Source organism: Chiloscyllium plagiosum, chromosome 38, assembly GCF_004010195.1.
Source record: "Chiloscyllium plagiosum isolate BGI_BamShark_2017 chromosome 38, ASM401019v2, whole genome shotgun sequence".
In the NCBI taxonomy this organism is placed as follows: domain Eukaryota; kingdom Metazoa; phylum Chordata; class Chondrichthyes; order Orectolobiformes; family Hemiscylliidae; genus Chiloscyllium; species Chiloscyllium plagiosum.
In genome coordinates, this window is record NC_057747.1 from 27,767,805 (window position 1) to 27,787,254 (window position 19,450).

At 41.4% G+C, this 19,450-nt stretch overlaps 1 protein-coding gene across 2 annotated transcripts in view; it reads right to left on the minus strand.

The window, feature by feature from the left end:
• The window catches only part of LOC122541944 (synaptopodin 2-like protein), a 39,009-nt gene that overhangs the window by 16,074 nt on the left and 3,485 nt on the right, over positions 1–19,450 (minus strand). For both annotated transcript variants that reach the window (XM_043679230.1, XM_043679231.1), the window contains exon 2: positions 1,937–2,088. In XM_043679230.1, the coding sequence (XP_043535165.1) occupies positions 1,937–2,088 (152 nt within the window). The remainder of the gene's footprint in view (positions 1–1,936; positions 2,089–19,450) is intronic.

Sequence of the window (19,450 nt, forward strand, 5' to 3'; positions counted from 1 at the left end):
AGCGGTGTAGAGGTCAGTGCGCCAGACTACCACTGCGCCCCCTTTATCCGCTGGCTTAATGGTGAGGTTGGGATTGGAGCAGAGGGATTGGAGGGCTACGCGTTGTGAGAGTGAGAGGTTGGAATTGGGGAGGGGGGTAGACAGGTTGAGGCGGTTAATGTCCCGGCGGCAGTTGGAAATGAAGAGGTCGAGGGCAGGTAATAGGCCAGCGCAGGATGTCCAGGTGGACACAGTGTGTTGGAGATGGGCGAAGGGGTCCTTGGAAGGTGGGCGGGAGTCCTGATTGTGAAAGTAAACTCGGAGGCGGAGGCAGTGGAAGAAGTGTTCAACGTCATGGCGTGTGTTAAATTAATTGATGCGTGGGTGGAGGGGGATGAAGGTGAGTCCTTTGCTGAGGACTGATCGTTCATCCTCAGTGAGGGGAAGGTTTGGAGGGATGATGAAAACTCGGCAGGGCTTGGAGCTGGGATCATGTGTGGGTGTGGAGCTGGGAGTGGGGGCGGAGCCAGTAACTGGAGTGGGTGTGATGATGGGGGGAATGGGGGTGGAGTCATTAGCAGGGCTGGTGTGCCCCTCAGGGTTCTGGGGGCTGGGAATGGTGACAGTGGGATCTGTGGGGGGCGTGTCAGCAGAATGCAGATGAGTGGCATTGGTGGGGGCGGAAGTGGTGGCAGTAGGGGTGGCGGAAGTCACTGAGCGTATGACATCAGCGATGATGTGAGGGGCAGAAGTGATGTCACGTGTAATGCATGAGGAATTGTGAGGGGCGGAAGTGGTTGTGGGAGTGGCCATGATGGGGGCAGAAGTGACATAATCAATCAGCGTGGGGGTGGCAGCTGCACCAGCTGCATGGCTAATGGCATCCGAGCAGTTCCAGAGGCCGGTGGAATCTTCTGGAAAGTTTGAGGAGTGCTGGTTATGGAGGTGGATAGATAAGAGTTTGTTGTACTTACAGTTTTTGATGTTTGAGATGGAGTTGAAATACTGTTTGTTGAGAGTATGAGTGAAGGAACGGCAATATACTTCCAAGTCAGGATGGTGAGTGGCTTGGAGGGGAACTTGAAGGTGGTGGTTTTCCCATATACCTGCTGTCCTTGTCCTTCTAGATGTAAGTGGTCATGAATCTGGAAGGTCCTTTCTGAGGATCTTTGGTGAATTTCTGCAGTGCACCTTGTAGATAGTACACACTGCTGCTACTGAGTGTCTCCTGAAGAAGGGAATGATTGTTGAAGATGGCACACTCTGTTGTTACTGAGCGTTAGTGGTGGAGGGACTGGATGTTTGTGGATGTGATGCCAATCAAGGGGGCTGCTTTGTCCTGGATGGTGTGAAGCTTCTTGAGTGTTGTTAGAGTTACACTCATCCAGGCAAGTGAGGAGTATTGAGCTGAAAATGTGTTGCTGGAAAAGCGCAGCAGGTCAGGCAGCAGTAAAGAAACAGGAGAATCGACGTTTCGGGCATAAGCCCTTCTTCAGGAGAAAGGCTTATGCCTGAAACGTCAATTCTCCTGTTCCTTGAATGCTGCCTGACCTGTTGCGCTTTTCCAGCAACACATTTTCAGCTCTGATCTCCAGCATCTGCAGCCCTCACTTTCTCCCCGAAGTGGGGAGTATTCCATCACACTCCTTACTTGTGCCTTGTAGATGGATTTGAGGGGTCAGAAGTTGAGTTACTCGCTGCAGTATTCCAAGTATCTGACCTGCTCTTGTAGCCACTGTGTTTATGTGGTAAGTCCACTGCTGTTCCACAGGGACAGGGTGTGCTATCAAAGATCAGACTCTGAGCTTCATCCAGATTGGCCCGCAAAATGGAAGAGTTTCTCTCTACCTACCTTTCCCCCATCTAAGTCCTTCAGCATTTTGAAGACTTTCATTAAATTAGCATCAACTTTGCAAACTCAAGTTTGTGCAATACTTGTGGGTCCTTTATCCTGTACCTCTTAACCCTGATGTGCAAGGTTCCGTTGGAAGAGTCAATGATGTTCATAGCATCTCTGTGTGATATTCCGTTGCAGGATTTCCCATTGATAGTTAACAGGAGATCATTTTCGCGCAGTCCAGCCCGACATGCTTTGCCTCGCTTCCGGACCTGTAGCAATAGGACAACAAGTTAACTCTAGGCCAGAGGCCAGCATTTCTGCCTTGCCACAGTTTGCCCCATAATTAGCAAAACCAAAATCAAATAACATTCCAGTCAAACTGAATCAACATACCTCCCCCCACAGCCCAGCTTCTGAAACAAACTCATCCATCTCAGAAATGGACCAGAGCTCCCCTTGGGGTGAACTAAGTCACTCAGTGAGTATCTGCTCATTGAGCACATTCTCATTCTCTTATGAAAATATTATATTTTAGGAGAACAAATCTAGTACCCCCACTCCCCTCCCCATGGATGTTTTCAATGGGGAGGGCAGTTTCTGGTTGGAATGGAAGAGGAGCAATGACGGCACTATCTTCAACACCCCTCCAGCTTTTATTTCTATTTATTCATTTTGTGGGATATAGACATTGCAACTGGTCCCTAGTTGCTCTTGAGAAGGTGGGAATGAGCTGCGTCCTTGAACTGCTGCAGTCCACCTGCTGTGCGTTGAGCCGCAATGTCCTTAGGGAGGGAATTAAATCTTTTTAAGGTGCCATGAGGCCAATCAGCACAAACCATGAATGGGGAGCAGTCACAATGGGCTGAATGGCCTACTTCTGTTCACACCTCTTAGGCTCTTAAATTAGTAAAAGCTTCAAATACTGAAGACCATCTCGTTTGCTCCAACACTGAAGTGGACACCAATTTTATATTTTTTAAAAGTAATTTCTAATTTGTCAAAATCCTGTTACTCACCGGCTGGTGCTCCTAAATACACAAGAATGGTTTTTACAAGTCAAGATGGTATGTGTGGCTTGGAGGAACATTTACAGGCAGTGGTGTTTCCCATGCAGCCATCGCCCTGTCCAGGAGTGGAAGTTGTAGATCAGGAAAGGGCCTTGGTGAGTTGGTACAGGGAATCTTGTAAATGGTACACAATCCTACTGCTGTGTGTTGGCATTTTCTAGTCTCTGATCTGCTCTTGTAGACACAGTATTGATACAGCTGGTCCAGTTCAGTTTCTGGTCAATGGTAGCCCCCAAGATATTGATTTTGGGGGATCCAGCGATGCTACAACCAATATAATGTCTTCAAAATCAATTGACCCATAAATTCCCAATCCATCTTGGTCGTGATTTCTCCACATCAGAGGAAATTATTTTTCTTCACTGTTTAATATCCTTTTAACATTTTAACTGTCGTATATACTCAAGGAAACACAAGCAAGCTGACTTCACCCTTGTATCTCTCAGGCCCAGTGTATTGTGCAGTTAGTGAAATGTAGATCACTTTTCATGGGGAAACAAGGGAACTGCTCTGGTGCAAGTTGTGCAAACCAGGATGTTTGTTACTAGATCCCAGGACACAGACAGAGACTTAGAAAAGGATGTCTAACTAGAAAAAATGTCAACTTGCAAAAGACCACAGATGTGAGGCATGGCCACAAAGGAAAGTATTCACTACTGAAGAAATGAGTTATATTACTCTTATGGGTCAAAATAACACTATGTTCATCCCATAGCAGGTATCTCCTGCCTTTAGAGCTTGCCACAAAGACTGTGAAATTATCTCCCAGGAAGGATCATTTCAAGATATGCACTGATGAGTTCCCACCCACACTTCTCACTCTACATCCCTTGCCTTGGGAGGTTGGGTTGTCCAAACAGAGGGACTCCTGTGCAAACTTGAAGATGAGGAAATGGGCTATGGTAATGGGCTGAGAAGCCTTCGCTTATGTTTTCTTAATCATTGCTGGGATGTGAGTATCATCGATCCTTAATTGCCTTTGAGAAGGTAGTGGTCAGCTGCTGTCTTAAACTGCTGAATTCCATGTGGTGTATGTACAGTCAAAGTGCTCATAGGTGCAAAGTCTCAGGATATTAACCTGCAACACTGAAAGAAGATTAAGACTAGGTTTTGGCCTAATGTTATTGTCAGTGGGCTGTTAATCCAGAAACTCAGCTAAAGTTCTGGAGCTCTGGGTTCAAATCCTGCCATGGCAAATGGTGAAATTTGAATTCAATAAAAGTCTGAAATTATGAGTCTAATGATGACCATGAATCTGTCAATTGTCAGAAGAACTCATGTGGTTCATTAATGTCCTTTAGGGAAGGAAACTGCCATCCTTACCTGGTCTGGCCTCACAGCAAGGTGGTTGGTTCTGAACTGCCCTCTGGGCAAATAGGGGCGGGCAGTAAATGCTAATCTAGCCAGTGGCGCCCACCTTCCGTGAATGAATGGAAAAAGAAATACTGACATTGTTCCAAGTTAAGATGGTGTGTGATCCAGAGGGAAATTTCCTGCCAGATGCTAGTCCTTGTGGATTTGGAAGGTGAATTTCTGCAGTGCATCTTGTAGATAGTACACACTGCTGCTGCTGCTGAGCATCGTTGGTGAAGACTAATTATTAAAATTGATTTATGGGGTGCCAGTCAAGCAGGCTGCTTTTTCCTAGTTGCTGTCAAGCTTCTAGAATGTTGTTGGAGCTGCACTCATCCAGATAAGTGAGGAATATTCCTGATCTGTGCCTTGTAGGTGATGGACAGGCTTTAGGGAATCAGGAAATAAATTATTTGTCATTGAATTTCCAGCCTTTGACCTGTCCTTATAACTGCAGTATGTAAATTATTAGGGTTTTAGTGATGTCAAGGATGATGATGCTTTTGAATGTCAAGGAGCAATTATTAGATTCAGTCTTGTTGGAGATGGTCATTGCCTGGCCTTGTGTAGTGTGAATATTACTTGCCACTTGTGCAAGTCCTTTAGCCATTTCTTGATATCATATGGTGTGAATTGAATTGGTTGAAGATGCTGGGGACCTCAAGAGAGGGCTGGCATGGATCACCGACTCAGCACTTTTGGCTCAAGATGTTGCAAATGATGCAGACTTATGTTTTGTACTGATGTGCTGGGCTCCCCCATCTTTAAGGATACGGACATTTGTGAAGCTTACTATTCTTGGTCGTTGTTTAATTGTCCACCAACACTCACGACTGGCAGTACTGCAGATCTTTGATCTGACATTTTTCACAAATAGAATGGTGCTGTCAGCTCCAAAGGCTTTCTGTCTGCTGTGCAGTTAAGCAGCATTACACATGAATTTCAGTGTTGGTGTGATGTCAGGTAAATAGCCCTCATGTTCCAAAAATTGACTAATTGAATCAAGCAGCATGTTTCTTCAGTTATGTATAATAGGCAGAGTACAGCATGTATTAACCAGCCCACTTTTGAAAGAAACAAAGTAAACATATGTGGTTAATTGGACAATACTTACTGAAAAATCCAGAGTGGACAAATACCTACATGAACAAAGGTAATCATGTGCACTCGTAATGTGACTTATTTATGCTTGCTAGAAGTGGCATACATTCACACACATCTACCCCTTCTATGCAAATGAGAGGAATATGGTTAGTTGTTAGATCTTTTAATGAATTGCCCAGGAGCTTGGGTAGCCTATCATTCCACATTGCTTTCTTCATAGTAATGCCTCAGTCTCAGCTTGCCAACCTATATTTCATCCCAAAGAAAATTATTGTGATCATTTGAAATTTGGCATTCTTGCTGCTGTCCTGATGAGCACAAAGTGAAAAGTTTCAGCAACAGGTCCACCTTTTCAGCATAAAACAATAAAATTTTTAAAAAGTGAAACATTTTGTACAGAATGTGAAACCTAAAAACAATCAAATCTGACTGCTCAACTGAACAAAAATGAAGTGATTGATGCAGTTAAAAATTGCACAGTAGAAGGGTCACTATCGGATGAGCACATGTCTCTGCAATTCTGCACTCAGGCTTGGCCAGACTGAGAGCGAAAGGCAAATCCCTCTGTGGCCAAAACTGGCCTGCAGCTCAGTGACAGGTGCCATTCCGTTCAGTCCACATATCCCAGGCACTACGTATGTCTGTCACTTTACATGCATTATCTCTCCACACGCATTTTATTTAAAGCATTAACTTATCTGGAATGAGTGTACAGCCTTCTCTGGTAAACACTGAGGGACAGTTACTCTCACACATAAAACATTTGCCACACGTGTTCTTTGAAAATCACACACTGCTTCCAATGGCTTACATCACTGTTGTGATATTTTATTTCTTTCTGTTTGCTGATGTGTTTGATGTCCTTCCTCCAGACCCTAATTTATGTCATTATTGCAGTGTATGGGGATTGTCTTGGGCCCTGAATATGTAAGGGCCACAGTTCATATGATTTAATAGCAAAGTATAATGGATGCTGGAGACATGAAGTCAAAACTATTCTGAAAATCATATTGAATTTGAAATGTTAACGTTGTTTTTCTCTCCACAGATGCCACCAGACCTGCTGAGTTTCTCTAGCACTTTCTGTTTTTAGTTCCGATAACCTCCCTGCCTGTGGGGGCTGAGTGTGCAGGCACTGGGGAAGATCAGGATTTGACTCTTTTATGATCCCTCCTGTGGTAGATGGTGTTTCCAACCCTCAGTGTCACAAATCACACACAAGCAGTAGCTGTTTGTGTGATAATGATGGCTGGCATAGCTCTGGCCCAGCTAGAGTCACCGTCTTTAGCAAAGGAAACATATAGAGGGTGAAACAGCTGGATTGTTCACAGATCTTACTGGTGTTTGGAATAAAAAAGATAATTGCCTGGCAATGATAAAGTTCATTCAATGCAACTTTCCAAATACTGGGAAGACCCCCCCCTCTTTTTTTTGTAGAAAAGGTGACTTTATTGTCCATTCATAAATCAAAAACTCACAGAATTTGATGTTTAATTTGGTAATTGCTTTGGTGTTATCTACATCCAGAGTCTGGTCTCTTAGTTACTGCTTTATTCTCAGCTCTTGATACCAGCTGGTATTCAGTGAATGGAAAATGGATTTGCAAGTGTTTCCTAACTTTTGTTCTCTGTCATTTCATAGAACAAAGTGACAGGTACATGGGAAGGCCAGCACTTTGAAACTTCCTGTCTGTGTCACACCACCCTGACTGTGAAAGTTATCGCTGTTCCTTCATCTTTGCCGGGTCAATTTACTGATACGCCATCTCTAACAGCATTGCGGCTGTTCTTATACCATATGGATTGCAGGAAAAGGCTCACCACCAACTTCTCAAGGCCAAATAAGGATGGGCAATAAATCACAAGCTTGCAAGCAACATCCTGAATGAATTCAGAAAAAGCTTGTCCTTAATGCTGAGGTTCATTTACAATCGCTCAGAGGTTCCACATCATTGCATTCCCAGTGATCAATAACACATATTAATGTTCCTCACAAGCTAATAATTTAAGTGGTTAAATGTTTCCACTAAAAAGCAATAATCCAGACATCTGTTGATATTTTAGGACTTCTTAACTTAATGTTCCATGAAATTTAAGGGCATCGGGAGCACTCTTGAAAATAAGGTAACTCCCAATTGCTGAACACTGCCACTTATTATTTGTTCGCTAAATCTTGATTCCACCCTTGGGCAACTATCTGTATGGATTTTGTACAATCTCCCTATGTTTGCAGAGGGTTTCCTCAGGGTGATCTGGTTTCCTCCCACAGTCCAAAGATGTGCAGGCTAGGTGGATTAGCCATGGGAAATACAGGGTTACAGGGATAGGGTGGGGGGATTGGTCAGGATGGGATGCTGTTTGGAGAGTTGGTGTGGACTCAATGGACTGAATAGCCTGCTTACATGACATAGGGATTCTATGATTCTATACTCAACTTGTAAATCATTTTAAATAAAATCAGAATGGTAAAGACTTAACAGCTCAAACAACATCTGATAACGAACCTAGGTTAATATTCTCATCAGAAAGATTGACTTTCACAATTGCAAGCTGTCCCACTTCACAGTGCATGAAGTGTTTTTGAAATATAGTCTTAGTTGTAAATTTAGGAAATATAACAGTCAACTTGTACAGAGTAAGTGCCCAAAAGAAGCAATGTGATGGAGACATAATGTGATGGAGAAGCAATGGAGACATAATCCAGTTTAGGAGTTAGTTGAGGGATAAATATGGAATTTCCTTCTCCATCTTTTGCATGAGAGTAGGTGGTTTATCATCTGATTGAAGTGATGGCACCTTTGACAGTGCAGCACTCCCTCAATGTTGTTTTGCAGTGAATGTCCACACTTCTGTGCTTAAGATTCCCGATTAGAATTTGAACACGATATCTTCTGAACCTGTGAAGAAAGTGTTACCCACTAAGCCACGGCTGATGACATTATCAGCACTGCAATATCATTTAAACTAAAGAATGTTTTTGTGTGTCTTCCTCTCCTACCTCCTGTTCAACCCTGCTTGTTAAACCAACTCCGCAATATCTCGATCTGATCTGGTGATTGACATTCGAAAAAAGGGTGCACTTTACTAATAATTCGCATCATTAAAGATTGTACTTAAAAAGTGTTTGTAGTCTGGATTGCACCTGCTGTAACCATCCCATCCCAAAATAGCATCGTCTGGTATTATGGATATGTGACTTTTGACTCAATGCTACTCTTTCCACCATTCTCCAGCCCTCCCCCAATCTATATCTGAAGAATGTGGATGTACATACACGATGGTATGTTAAGTCATAGATAAAAATAAAACTCTGCCAGTACAACCAACTCCTCACCATCCAAAAATAGTCCATGCAGGGTGGGGGAGGAGCAGTCCACAGAACTGTAAAGTAGTTTCAGGACCTTAGCTAAAAATAAGCCCAGAAAATCAGTTCCAAGAAACAAAAGTTAATTGCCTTTGTGGTAATATTACCTTTGGAACAGGAGCCCAGAGGGTTCAGAGATTTTTAGAAATACAGCAACCCTTCCATCTCACTGAAGGGAAGGTTCAGAATGGGGGGAGAGAGTGCAGAGGGACATTGGATTCATGAGGTACTCAAGGGAATGGGAGGAAATAGAGAAATGATCCAAGAAAGGGAAAGGAAAGAAGGACCTGGCAGGGAAAGTGACGGTGATTATTCTTGTTTATCAAGAAACTCATACTGCTTTTAATTAAACAAATCATAAATCAAGCAGCATGGTAGCTCAGTGGTTAGCACTGCTGCCTGACAATTCCAGTGTCAGATGACTGTCTATGTGGAATATGCACGCTCTTTTCCTGTGACTGTATGGGTTTGTGCCTGGTGCTCTGGTTTTTCTCCCACAGTCCAAAGATATGCAGTTTAGGTGGATCGGCCATGCGAAATTGTCTAATAGGGTCCATGTAGGCATTAATGTGGGGTTACATGGATAGGGTGAGTCTGGTGGGATACTCATTAGAGGGTTGGTGCAGATATGTTAGGTCAAATGGCTTCTATTTGCACTGTAGGGATTCTATGATTCTAATCTCATCAATTACTTTGTCTCTAACTATGAACTTTGGCTCAGCTTTTGAATCTCATGTGTCATAGAGTCATAGAGTTGTACAGCATGGAAAGAGACCCTTCAGTCCAACTCATCCATGCCAACCATACATCCTACATTAATCTAGTCCCATTTGCCAGCACATGGCCCATATCCCTTTAAACCCTTCCTATTCATATACACATCCAAATGCCTTTTAAATGCTGTAATTGTACCTGCCTCCATCACTTCCACTGGCAGCTCATTCCATCCACGCACTATCGTCTGCTTGAAAAAGTTACCCCTTAGGATTCTTTTAAATCTTTCCCTCTCACCTTAAACCTATGACCTCTAGTTTTGGATTCTCCTACCCTGGGGAAAAGACTTTGACAATTTACCCTATCCATGCCCTTCATGATTTTATAAACTTCTGTAAGGTCACCCTTCAGTCTACGATGCTCCAGGTAAAACAGCCCCAGTCTATTCAGCCTCTTCTATAGCTCAAACCCTCCAACCCTGACAACATCCTTGTCAATCTTTTCTGAACCCTTTCAAGTTTAACAACATCCTTCCTATAGCAGCGAGATCAGAATTGAATGCAGTATTCTAAAAGTGGCCTAACCAATTCCTATACAGCCACAGCATGACCTCCCAACTCCTATTATCAATGCATTTACCAGTAAGGGCAAGCATGCTAAATGCCTTCTTCACTATCCTATCTATCTGTGACTCCACTTTTAAAGAACTATGAGCCTGTACTTAAGGACTGTTTGTTCAGCAACACTCCCATGACCTTACCATTAAGTGTCTTAAGTCCTGCCCTGATTTGCCTTTCCAAAATACAGCACCTCACATTTATCTAAATTAAACTCCATCTGCCAATCCTTGCCCATCTGATCAAGATCCCATTGTAATCTGAGGGAACTTCATGGCTGTCCACAACGTCATCAATTTTGATGTCATCTACAAATTTACTAACCATATTCACATCCAAATCCATATAAATGACAAAAAGCAGTGAATCCAGCACCAATCCTTGTGGCACAGCACTGGTCAGACGCCTCCTGTCCAAAACGCAATCCCCTACCACCACCCCCTGTCTCCTACCTTGAAACCAATTTTGTGCCCAAATGGGTAGTTCTCCCTGTATTTGTAATCTAATTTTGCTAAACAGACTAACATGTCGAACGCCTTACTGAAGTCCATATAGACAATGTCCACTGCTCTGCCCTCATCAATCCTCTTTGTACTTTCTTCAAAAAACTCAGTCAAGCCAGTGAGACACAATTTCCCATATACAAAGCCATGTTGACTATCCCTAATCAATCCTGTCCTTTTCAAATACATGTAAATCCTGTCCTTCAGGATTCCCTCCAACAACTTGCCCACCACCAATGTCAGACTTTTCCTTACCACCCTTCTTAAAAAGTGGCATCACATTAGCCAACCTTCAATCTTCCAGCTCCTCACCTATAGCTATCAATGATACAAATATCTAAGTGCGTGTCCCAGCAACCACTTCCCTCGCTTCCCACAAGTTCTAGGGTACACCTGATCTGGTCCAGGGGATTTACCCACCTTTATGTCCTCAGTATCCTGGTCAATTTAAACTCATCAATCACTATCACTAAAATATATAACTTGATCATTGATCAGAAGATGTAGGAACAGAAAAGTAGGCATCAACCTGTTCAATGAGAACATGCTGATCTTATAATACTTAACAGCAGAAAAGCGGCAGAATTAGAGCATAATTATTTCACATTGATATTTATCAGAGCGATAGAACAGAATGAAGAATGACATTGAATGAAGAAATGAGCAAGGAATTAAGTCAATTTAAAAGGATTTTTATTCATTCATGTGGTGTGGACTTTGCTGGCTGGGATAGTACTTATTACCAATCCCTAATCTTTCTTTAGACAATGACTGTGAGCTGCCTTCTTAAATCACTGCAGTCAACTTGGTGTAGGTAGTTGTCTGGAGTATGTCAGGGTATGGGTGCCTGCAAAGACTCTTTCCTTGTGACTGCTGCTTTTTATCATTAACTATAGCTCCTTAACTCCCTATGTACAGTAACACTCCTTTATTTATATCTGTCCATGTTAGATGATCAAATAAAGCTGTCTACTGTGGCATCATGCTCATTCAGGACTGGTGTCGTCTTCTTGTTGAAGTTGGATTCATGTGGACATAGATCAGGTGAACAGCAAGAATCTTTCCCCTAGGGTGGAGGAGTTCAAAACTAGGAAGCATATATTTAAGGAAAGAGGAGAAAAATCCAAAAAGGACATGAGAGGCAACTTTTTCACAAAGAGAATGATTGATATGTGGAATGAATTGCCAGACGAAGTGGTGGATGCAGGCACGGTTACAACATTTAAAAGACATTGGAGTAAGTACATGAGTAGGAAAAGTTTAGAGGGATATGGGCCAAATGCTGCCAAATAGGACCAGTTTGGTTTGGGTTCATGGTCAGCGTGGACGAGTTGGACTCAAGGGTCTGTTCCATGTTGTATGACTCTATGACTCTATCCCTGTTCTGGAGATGTATATTCAAATCCCAGAAGAATGAAATGATTATGTTCTCCTTGTTCATGTGAATTATGTATTATATAATGTATAACAATAGCACACAGTTCAGAACACTGACTGGTTAAACCCTTTGTCTGTGCTGGAATAGCAATGGTACAAATATCTCCACAGTTTCAGCCATGGGACCTGCTCCTAGTTACTATCTGGTGACCTTATGAGAAGAGGGACATGTAAAGGTGATGGGAGAGCACAAGTTCAGACTTGGTTATGATGCCCTTCATTTTCAAGCATTTTGTTCATGTCTTTTGTTGAAATGCACATGTTTAACATGGTCTTCATGAGACAAACTATCAGAGGGTTGATAACACACTATATCTTTCTCATGGCAAAAGTTAATTCCTCCAGGAAAGGAGGAGAAAGTGATAAATTGGTGCAGGGGGAGGGAGAAATGACAGACCATATTGGATTCTTCAGAAGAAAGACCTATAGCTTGAAACATTAACACTTTCTCTCTTCACAATTGCTGCCTGATCTGTGAGTATTTCTTGCTTTTATTTCTGGAATAAAGGACATTGCTGTCCCTTGATTTTTATTTTGGATCTGCCCCCTGTTTTTATTATATCGGGTGTTCAGAGTTCTGGCAATTTTATTTAAACTTTTTGAACAGATCAATCTGTTTCAACCTGGCTTTCTCCTTTCTCATCCAAGTGTGTATCTGCCATGCTGGACATGACACTTTAAAGTAAGTCTCTTGTTTCACATTCAAAAGTTGGATAATCATAAGATCTCTAGCGTGGAAGCAGGCCATTTGGCCCATCAAGTACACACCAACCCTCTGAAGAGCATCTTACCCATACCCACCCCCCTAGCCTCTCCCTGTGACCCTGTATATTCCATGGCTAATCCACCTAGTCTGCACATGTTTGGACTGTGTCAGGAAACTAGAACATTTGGAGGAACCCCACGCTGTCATGGGAAGAATGAGCAAATTCCACACGGATAGTTATCTAAGAGCAAAAACAAACCCGGATCCTGGCGCAGTGAGGCAGCAGTGCTAACCATTGAGTTACTGTGCCATTTCTCATTAGTTCTGGATGCGATGTCTTGTGGACAGCATCAATCTTGTGGTTGTCTGTCATCCCAGGTCAGGGGACATTTGGACAAATTAAGACTATTTTCAATAGATCAATAGGGTGGCATCAAGGAGTGATCGATGCCACAAGACAGAAACACTGCCTGAGATGGGTGGGTACAACAGAGGGCAGCACAAACTTCAGAACAGTTTTACTTTAATTGTTGATGGTTTGCTTTATACAGACTGAACCCAGCCTTACCCACGTGCCAAGGAATGCTTTAAGTGTTCCTGTGGACTCTGTGTACTCCACCTGGTATGCAGGTGGTTTCATTGTCTTTGCAAATTGGAGAGGAATTTCCAGGATTGTCTACTGGCTCTTTCTTATCTCTCTCAGTAAAGAGTGCTGTTCCAATGTAAGTGAATATAAATGCTTGAGTTTCCAACATTGACTAGATGAGCCAGCTATAATGGTCCTCATGATTTCTCTCTCAGCCTTCTTTTCACAGGGTCATGCCTGTAAAGCTATTATTTCAGTTAAACTGGTCCCATCAGCTATATCACAATTAATGCTATCTACTCTAATTAAAGCTCATAATTAATTGTCATTTAAATTAATCTGCAGCAGCACCATCTCTGAGAGATGTTTCAAGTTTTTACTCAGCAAGTAAAGAATGTTGTTTTTAGCCCATTTCCTCAAATGTTCAGCCAGGAACATTCCTGAAACTCCTCATTTAGTGATATACAGCCATCAAAAACATTTTTCCTGCAGTTAAGATTTCAGGAAAGATTTCAGGGTTTTTTTTTAAAAATGAGCGGAGTCTAACTATTGATGAAGATAATATATTGAAAATAAACTACCAGTACTTAAATACCAGAGCACGTCCTTTGTATTACTTTCTTTCTATTCCTTCCTCCAACTGAATGATTCCACTCCTGCTCTGACTTTTTATGTTCTTATTCAATATTTAGATGTGAATAATGTTAATAATCTTTGGCTGGACCATCAGCAACGAGATCTGGATTGTGTAAGAAATGTTGTTATACCAGAATCCTAATTCAGAGCAGGGGTAGGCAATTTGGCCCCTTGGGTTTGTTCTACCATTTAGTAAGATCATTATTGATCTGATTTTGGCTTTAGCTCCACATTCCTGTTGTTGTTCCTTCATGCCAGGCTTCCCATGATTCTACACCCTTGTCAATCAAAACTCGGTCTAATTCAGCCTTGACAAAGTAGTGACTCAGCTTCCTTTGCTCTCCGGGGATGAGAATGCCACAGACCAATGACCCTCTGACAGAAAATATTTCTTATCAACTCTGCTTTAATTGGAAGACCCTGTATTTTTAAACAATGCCCCTCATTCTAGTCTGTCCCACAAGGGGCAATGTCCCCCCAGCATCCATCCTGTCAATTCCTCTCTAGATCTGATAAGATCACTTCTCACTTTTTTAAACTTCTCTAAAACATTTCACTCCAATTCTCCACGAACTCATCTGGATCGGACAAGTATAAGAGAGTGTCATGGGTTGGAGAACTTGTTCCTTCTGGTCAATGGCCCAGTGTAGCTGCAGGGACAGTGCTTTGTGCATATCACAAGTCTTCCAGTGCATTTGATGAGGTCCATTTGCAGAGTTTTACAATACAAAGGGATAATCCAGACCTTGAGGTAATCTGTATTTCCTTGTGTGTTTGGGACATGACAACTTTTATATAATAAAACAGGACTTAAATGTTACATTTATGAAATTTCTTAATTTCCAATGAAGAAAAAAAAATAGATTTGTGTTTATTCAAAAAAATATATTTGCAACATTGGATCTTTATACCATAACCATGCTTACTTGCAGATTAAATAAGAAATTTTAAAAATTCTGATTATAATTTAGGATTCCGGATAACCCAGAGAGAATGTAAAAGAATCAGTTTGTGGCATGTGGTCATGTAATGATGTCTGAAGATTTTTTTAGTTCAACTATAGAATTTTCCCATACCTGACACTGTCTAATCCCAGAGCTCTGTGAGTCACTGGATACTTAATGCATGAGAGCGTGTTTAGGACGAAGTTGGTGCCAGATGTCATGAGCCTGTATTGAGATCTATTCAGTTTAACTAAATATAGTTCTGGTTATCTGGTGCTATACTGGTAATTTGAACAGGTGCTGTTTTGTGGATCTAGGCTACACACATAAAATATATTTCACCTTCCCAGCCTGGGTAACAACTCGGTGGAGTGAAACAGCCTCCCTTCTAAATCACACTCCAGTGCAATCGCACAGATTTCAATATGAGTGGACTGTGTAAGGAATGAGCAAATGGATCATCTCTTCAACAGTGAAGACGGAAATCAGTCCCATCCCTTAACAGAAATGTTCTGTCTGAATTTCATTCCAGGTCCTGAACAGTTTGTATGCTTTGAGGTGAGATTGTGCTCTGCGTTCAGGGTCAGGGAGATTTGTGCAGTCTGTAATGTTGGAAGTTAATCAAAAGCAAACTACAGATGCTGGAGTCATAAAAACAAAGTGTTATGAATACTATAGTTCTGAAGAAGAATCCTGTTGGACTGCCAGTGTTAATTCTCTTTCTCTCTCCAGAGATCAGATACTAGAGATCTGAATTAAAAGCAGAAACTGCTGGACAAACTCTGAGGAGAGAGAGAGAGAAAGAGACCAACAGAGTTAACACTTACTGTCCAGTAAGATTCTTCTTTATTTCCTGCTGCATTTTTCCAATACTCTTTTTATACATTGGAACTTCACACCCACACTACTATATACTTTGGAACTTCATGCCCACATTAATATATAATGACAACACTATAACAAAATAAAGAAGATAAGCCCATGAATGACAAGCTTTAGTTCCAAATACAACTTAGAAAAAAACTGCTGCTCTTTTGAATCAGAGTGCTATAGAGTGTTTATGGCAAAAAAGAGTCTATTCCGCCCATTGACTAGAAGCAAGAACTGGTAAAGGGCCTCAAAATAATCGTCAAAAGTATTAATAAAGTAAGCTGGAACAAACTTTTTCTATTGGATTGGTAAATCAGTAACTCTGGGCAGTAAACATCAGTTCATCATCAAAATTAGGCATTCAAAGAGATTATTAACGTATAAGATGGTTGTAACAAAGAATTGTCAAACTAGATAGAAGGGGGGGAAAATCCATGGTTCTCTCATGGTAAATACACAAATATTTGGAAACATTCGTAAAGAATAGCAGAAAGAGCAGCAAATATTAACTCAGTGGGTTGTACCTTTACCAGAGCTATACAAGAGCAATGGATTGAATGGCCTCTTTGCACACTGAAAGATTTTGGTGTAGGGCATACAGAAAATGAAACAAATTGATCTGATCTCAAAGGGAATCTCACCATAATGATCTAATCAACAATGGGTTTTCCACATCCTTCATTACAAGTTGGGGAAGTCGGGAGTATTTGCTTTAAATTTTGAGATATTGTCATCTGGCATATTTTCCCAAAAGAACATTGGAAGCAGATTCAATAGTTGCTTTCAAAAGACAATTGGATAAATTTGAAGAAGTTTGTAAGGCTGTGGAGAGAGATCAGAGGAGTGGAACAGTTGGAAAGCTCTCTAAGAGCCAACACAGGTACCATGAATGAATACCATCTGTGATGTATTATTCCATGAAACATGTGTCACCAGTTTCAGATCTGTAATTAGGAAACTGGACACCAAGAGAGGTTTCTGATGAGGATTTCATGGTTGCACTTTCTTGTTAAGATAAATTCTATATCACTTTTGTAACTATTTCCAATCTAACAATGCTGTGTGACATTTTAGCAGTAAACTTGAGTCTGTACCCACTACATATTGACGTATGGGCAAGAACACCACTTCACGCCTCTAAACCTTCTGATATCAACTGAAACCAAACACCAACACAAAATGTATCAGCAGTCAATGTCTTACATTTACCTTCCTCACAACCAGAACTTACTGCCTCAAATCCAGAACATTGCAGAACATCCAGCCAAGAGTTTTCTTTCCTTGGTTGAATGAAGGGGACCACCCAACAAAATATATAACTCACATCTCCCTTTAATTCAATGAAACCATACAGAGGAGTGTGAATATTGGATATCAATGATAATATTTTAAACATAAATCAAGAAATAGGACCATAATTTTAGAACTAAATAAAATACCAGTCTTCAGTCTCATTGTACGTAATAAGCACCCATACTTCTCTGCAGTACAAAATTCAAAAGGTTCACAATTGAGTGAATAAAGAAATTTCTCCTTATCCCAGTTCTAATGGCTGACCCTTTATTCTGAAAGTGTAACCTTACCTGTAGACTCCTCAGTTACGCAAGGCTCTTTGCAACACCTACTCTACAAGTCTCCTAAGAATGTTATACATTTCAGTGAGATCACCGCTCATTCTTCTAAACTCTTGGGCATATCGATTCAATCTCTCTTGGTAGAATGATCTCTGCAATGAAGGAATCAGTCTTCACTGCACTCACTCTAAGACAAGTATATCCTTAATTAGGAAGGAGAACAAAAGTGTAGAGAATGTTCTGGGTATGGTTTCAGTATGGTTTTATACAATTGCTGCAAGAATTATTTGTTCTTCAACTTCAATCCTGTCTAATAAAGACCAACATTTACTTTCCTATGGGCTTCCTGTACCTTTTTATTAACTTTCCGTGACTCATTTACAAGACATCCGGATCCCTCTGAATGTTAATATTTCCTGTTGTGACCCTCTGCTGTCTACAAATATTCTATTCAACCTGATAGTTAGGAAATATGCCAACAAGGTAACCTTCAAAGCATTCAGCTCTACCAACTGACAGGGGCTTGAACCTAAAGCTGACAACAGATGCTCAATCAGAACAACAATGACTTCACAAATCTTATATTCATGGCATTTTGCAAAATGTGCTTCAATTCATGTTTCTGAGGAAGTTTGTAAACCAACGATTTCAGTTTCATTCAAAGTTCACTTTGTTACATTTGCCTGAAAGGTTTTTGGTCACTCAGGGAATCAGAGCAGAAAAGGGAGATGAGGTACAGGAGTAGACTCAGTGGGACGAATGGTCCACTCTTGCTGCTAATACGAACCAAAGGACTCCTGTATTAATGACAAAATCCAATAACATATCTATCAACATTTCTGCCCATTCCAATGATTATACCCTTGCTGGCAAAACAAGGACCCGATGAGAAATATCCAGGAACACTAAAGGAATTAAGGGTGGAAACTGTGGAGCCACTGTTCACAAATCTTTAGTCTCCCTTTGACTTATTGGTGGTGCCAGAGGACTGAAGAATTGTAAATGTTACTCCTGTTCCCAATAATTTATAATATTGATTGTCCCATAGGCATATATGGTTAACTCAGGAAAGCCAACATAGATTCGTTAAGGGAAATTTGTTAATTAACGTGTTGAAATTGTTTGAAGAGGAAAGAGGGAGCGTTGATGAGAACAATGCAGTTGATGTAGTGTCAATGGATATCCAAGATGTATTTGGTATTGGGCTGTACAACAGATTCTGAGCAAAGTCCTATCTCATGAAATAAAAGAAACAGTAGTACAATGGATATGAAACTGGCTGAGTAATAGGAACAGAGATTAGTGGCTAATGTACATTTTTGCAGGTTGGAGGAAGCTTTGTAGTGTAAGTGTCCAAGGGTCTATATTGGGACCATTGCTCTTCCTGATAAATACATACATATATGAATGAACAAGACCTTAGTGTATACGAATGTTGTGGTCGAAATGAAATTTGGAAGCATTGTGAATTGTCAGAACAATATAGAATTTCAATAAAACGTAGAGAAGTTGATGGGATGGATGAACAAGCGGCAGATGAAGTTTAGATTAGATTACTTACAGTGTGGAAACAGGCCCTGTGGCCCAACAAGTCCACACCGACCCGCCGAAGTGCAACCCACCCAGACCCATTCCCCTACATTTACCCCTTCACCTAATACTACGGGCAATTTAGCCAAACCTGCACATTTTTGGATTATGGGAGGAAACTGGAGGAAATCCACGCAGACAATGGGGAGAATGTGCAAACTCCACACAGTCGCCTGAGGTGGGAATTGAACCCGTGTCTCTAGCACTGTGAGGTAACAGTGTTAACCAAGTTCAATGCAGAGTAATGTCAAGTAATTCATTTTGCTGTTGTAAGTCAAAATGAAATAAAGGACACAATTCTACAGAGAGTGTAGGGGCAGATGGACCTGGGTATATATCAGGTAGGTAAAAACAATGACTGCAGATGCTGGAAACCAGATTCTGGATTAGTGGTGCTGGAAGAGCACAGCAATTCAGCAAGAGCTTCGAAATCGACATTATTCCTGATGAAGAGCTTTTGCCCGAAACATAGATTTCAAAGCTCCTTGGATGCTGCCTGAACTGCTGTGCTCTTCCAGCACCACTAATCCAGAATCTGGTTTCCAGCATCTGCAGTCATTGTTTTTA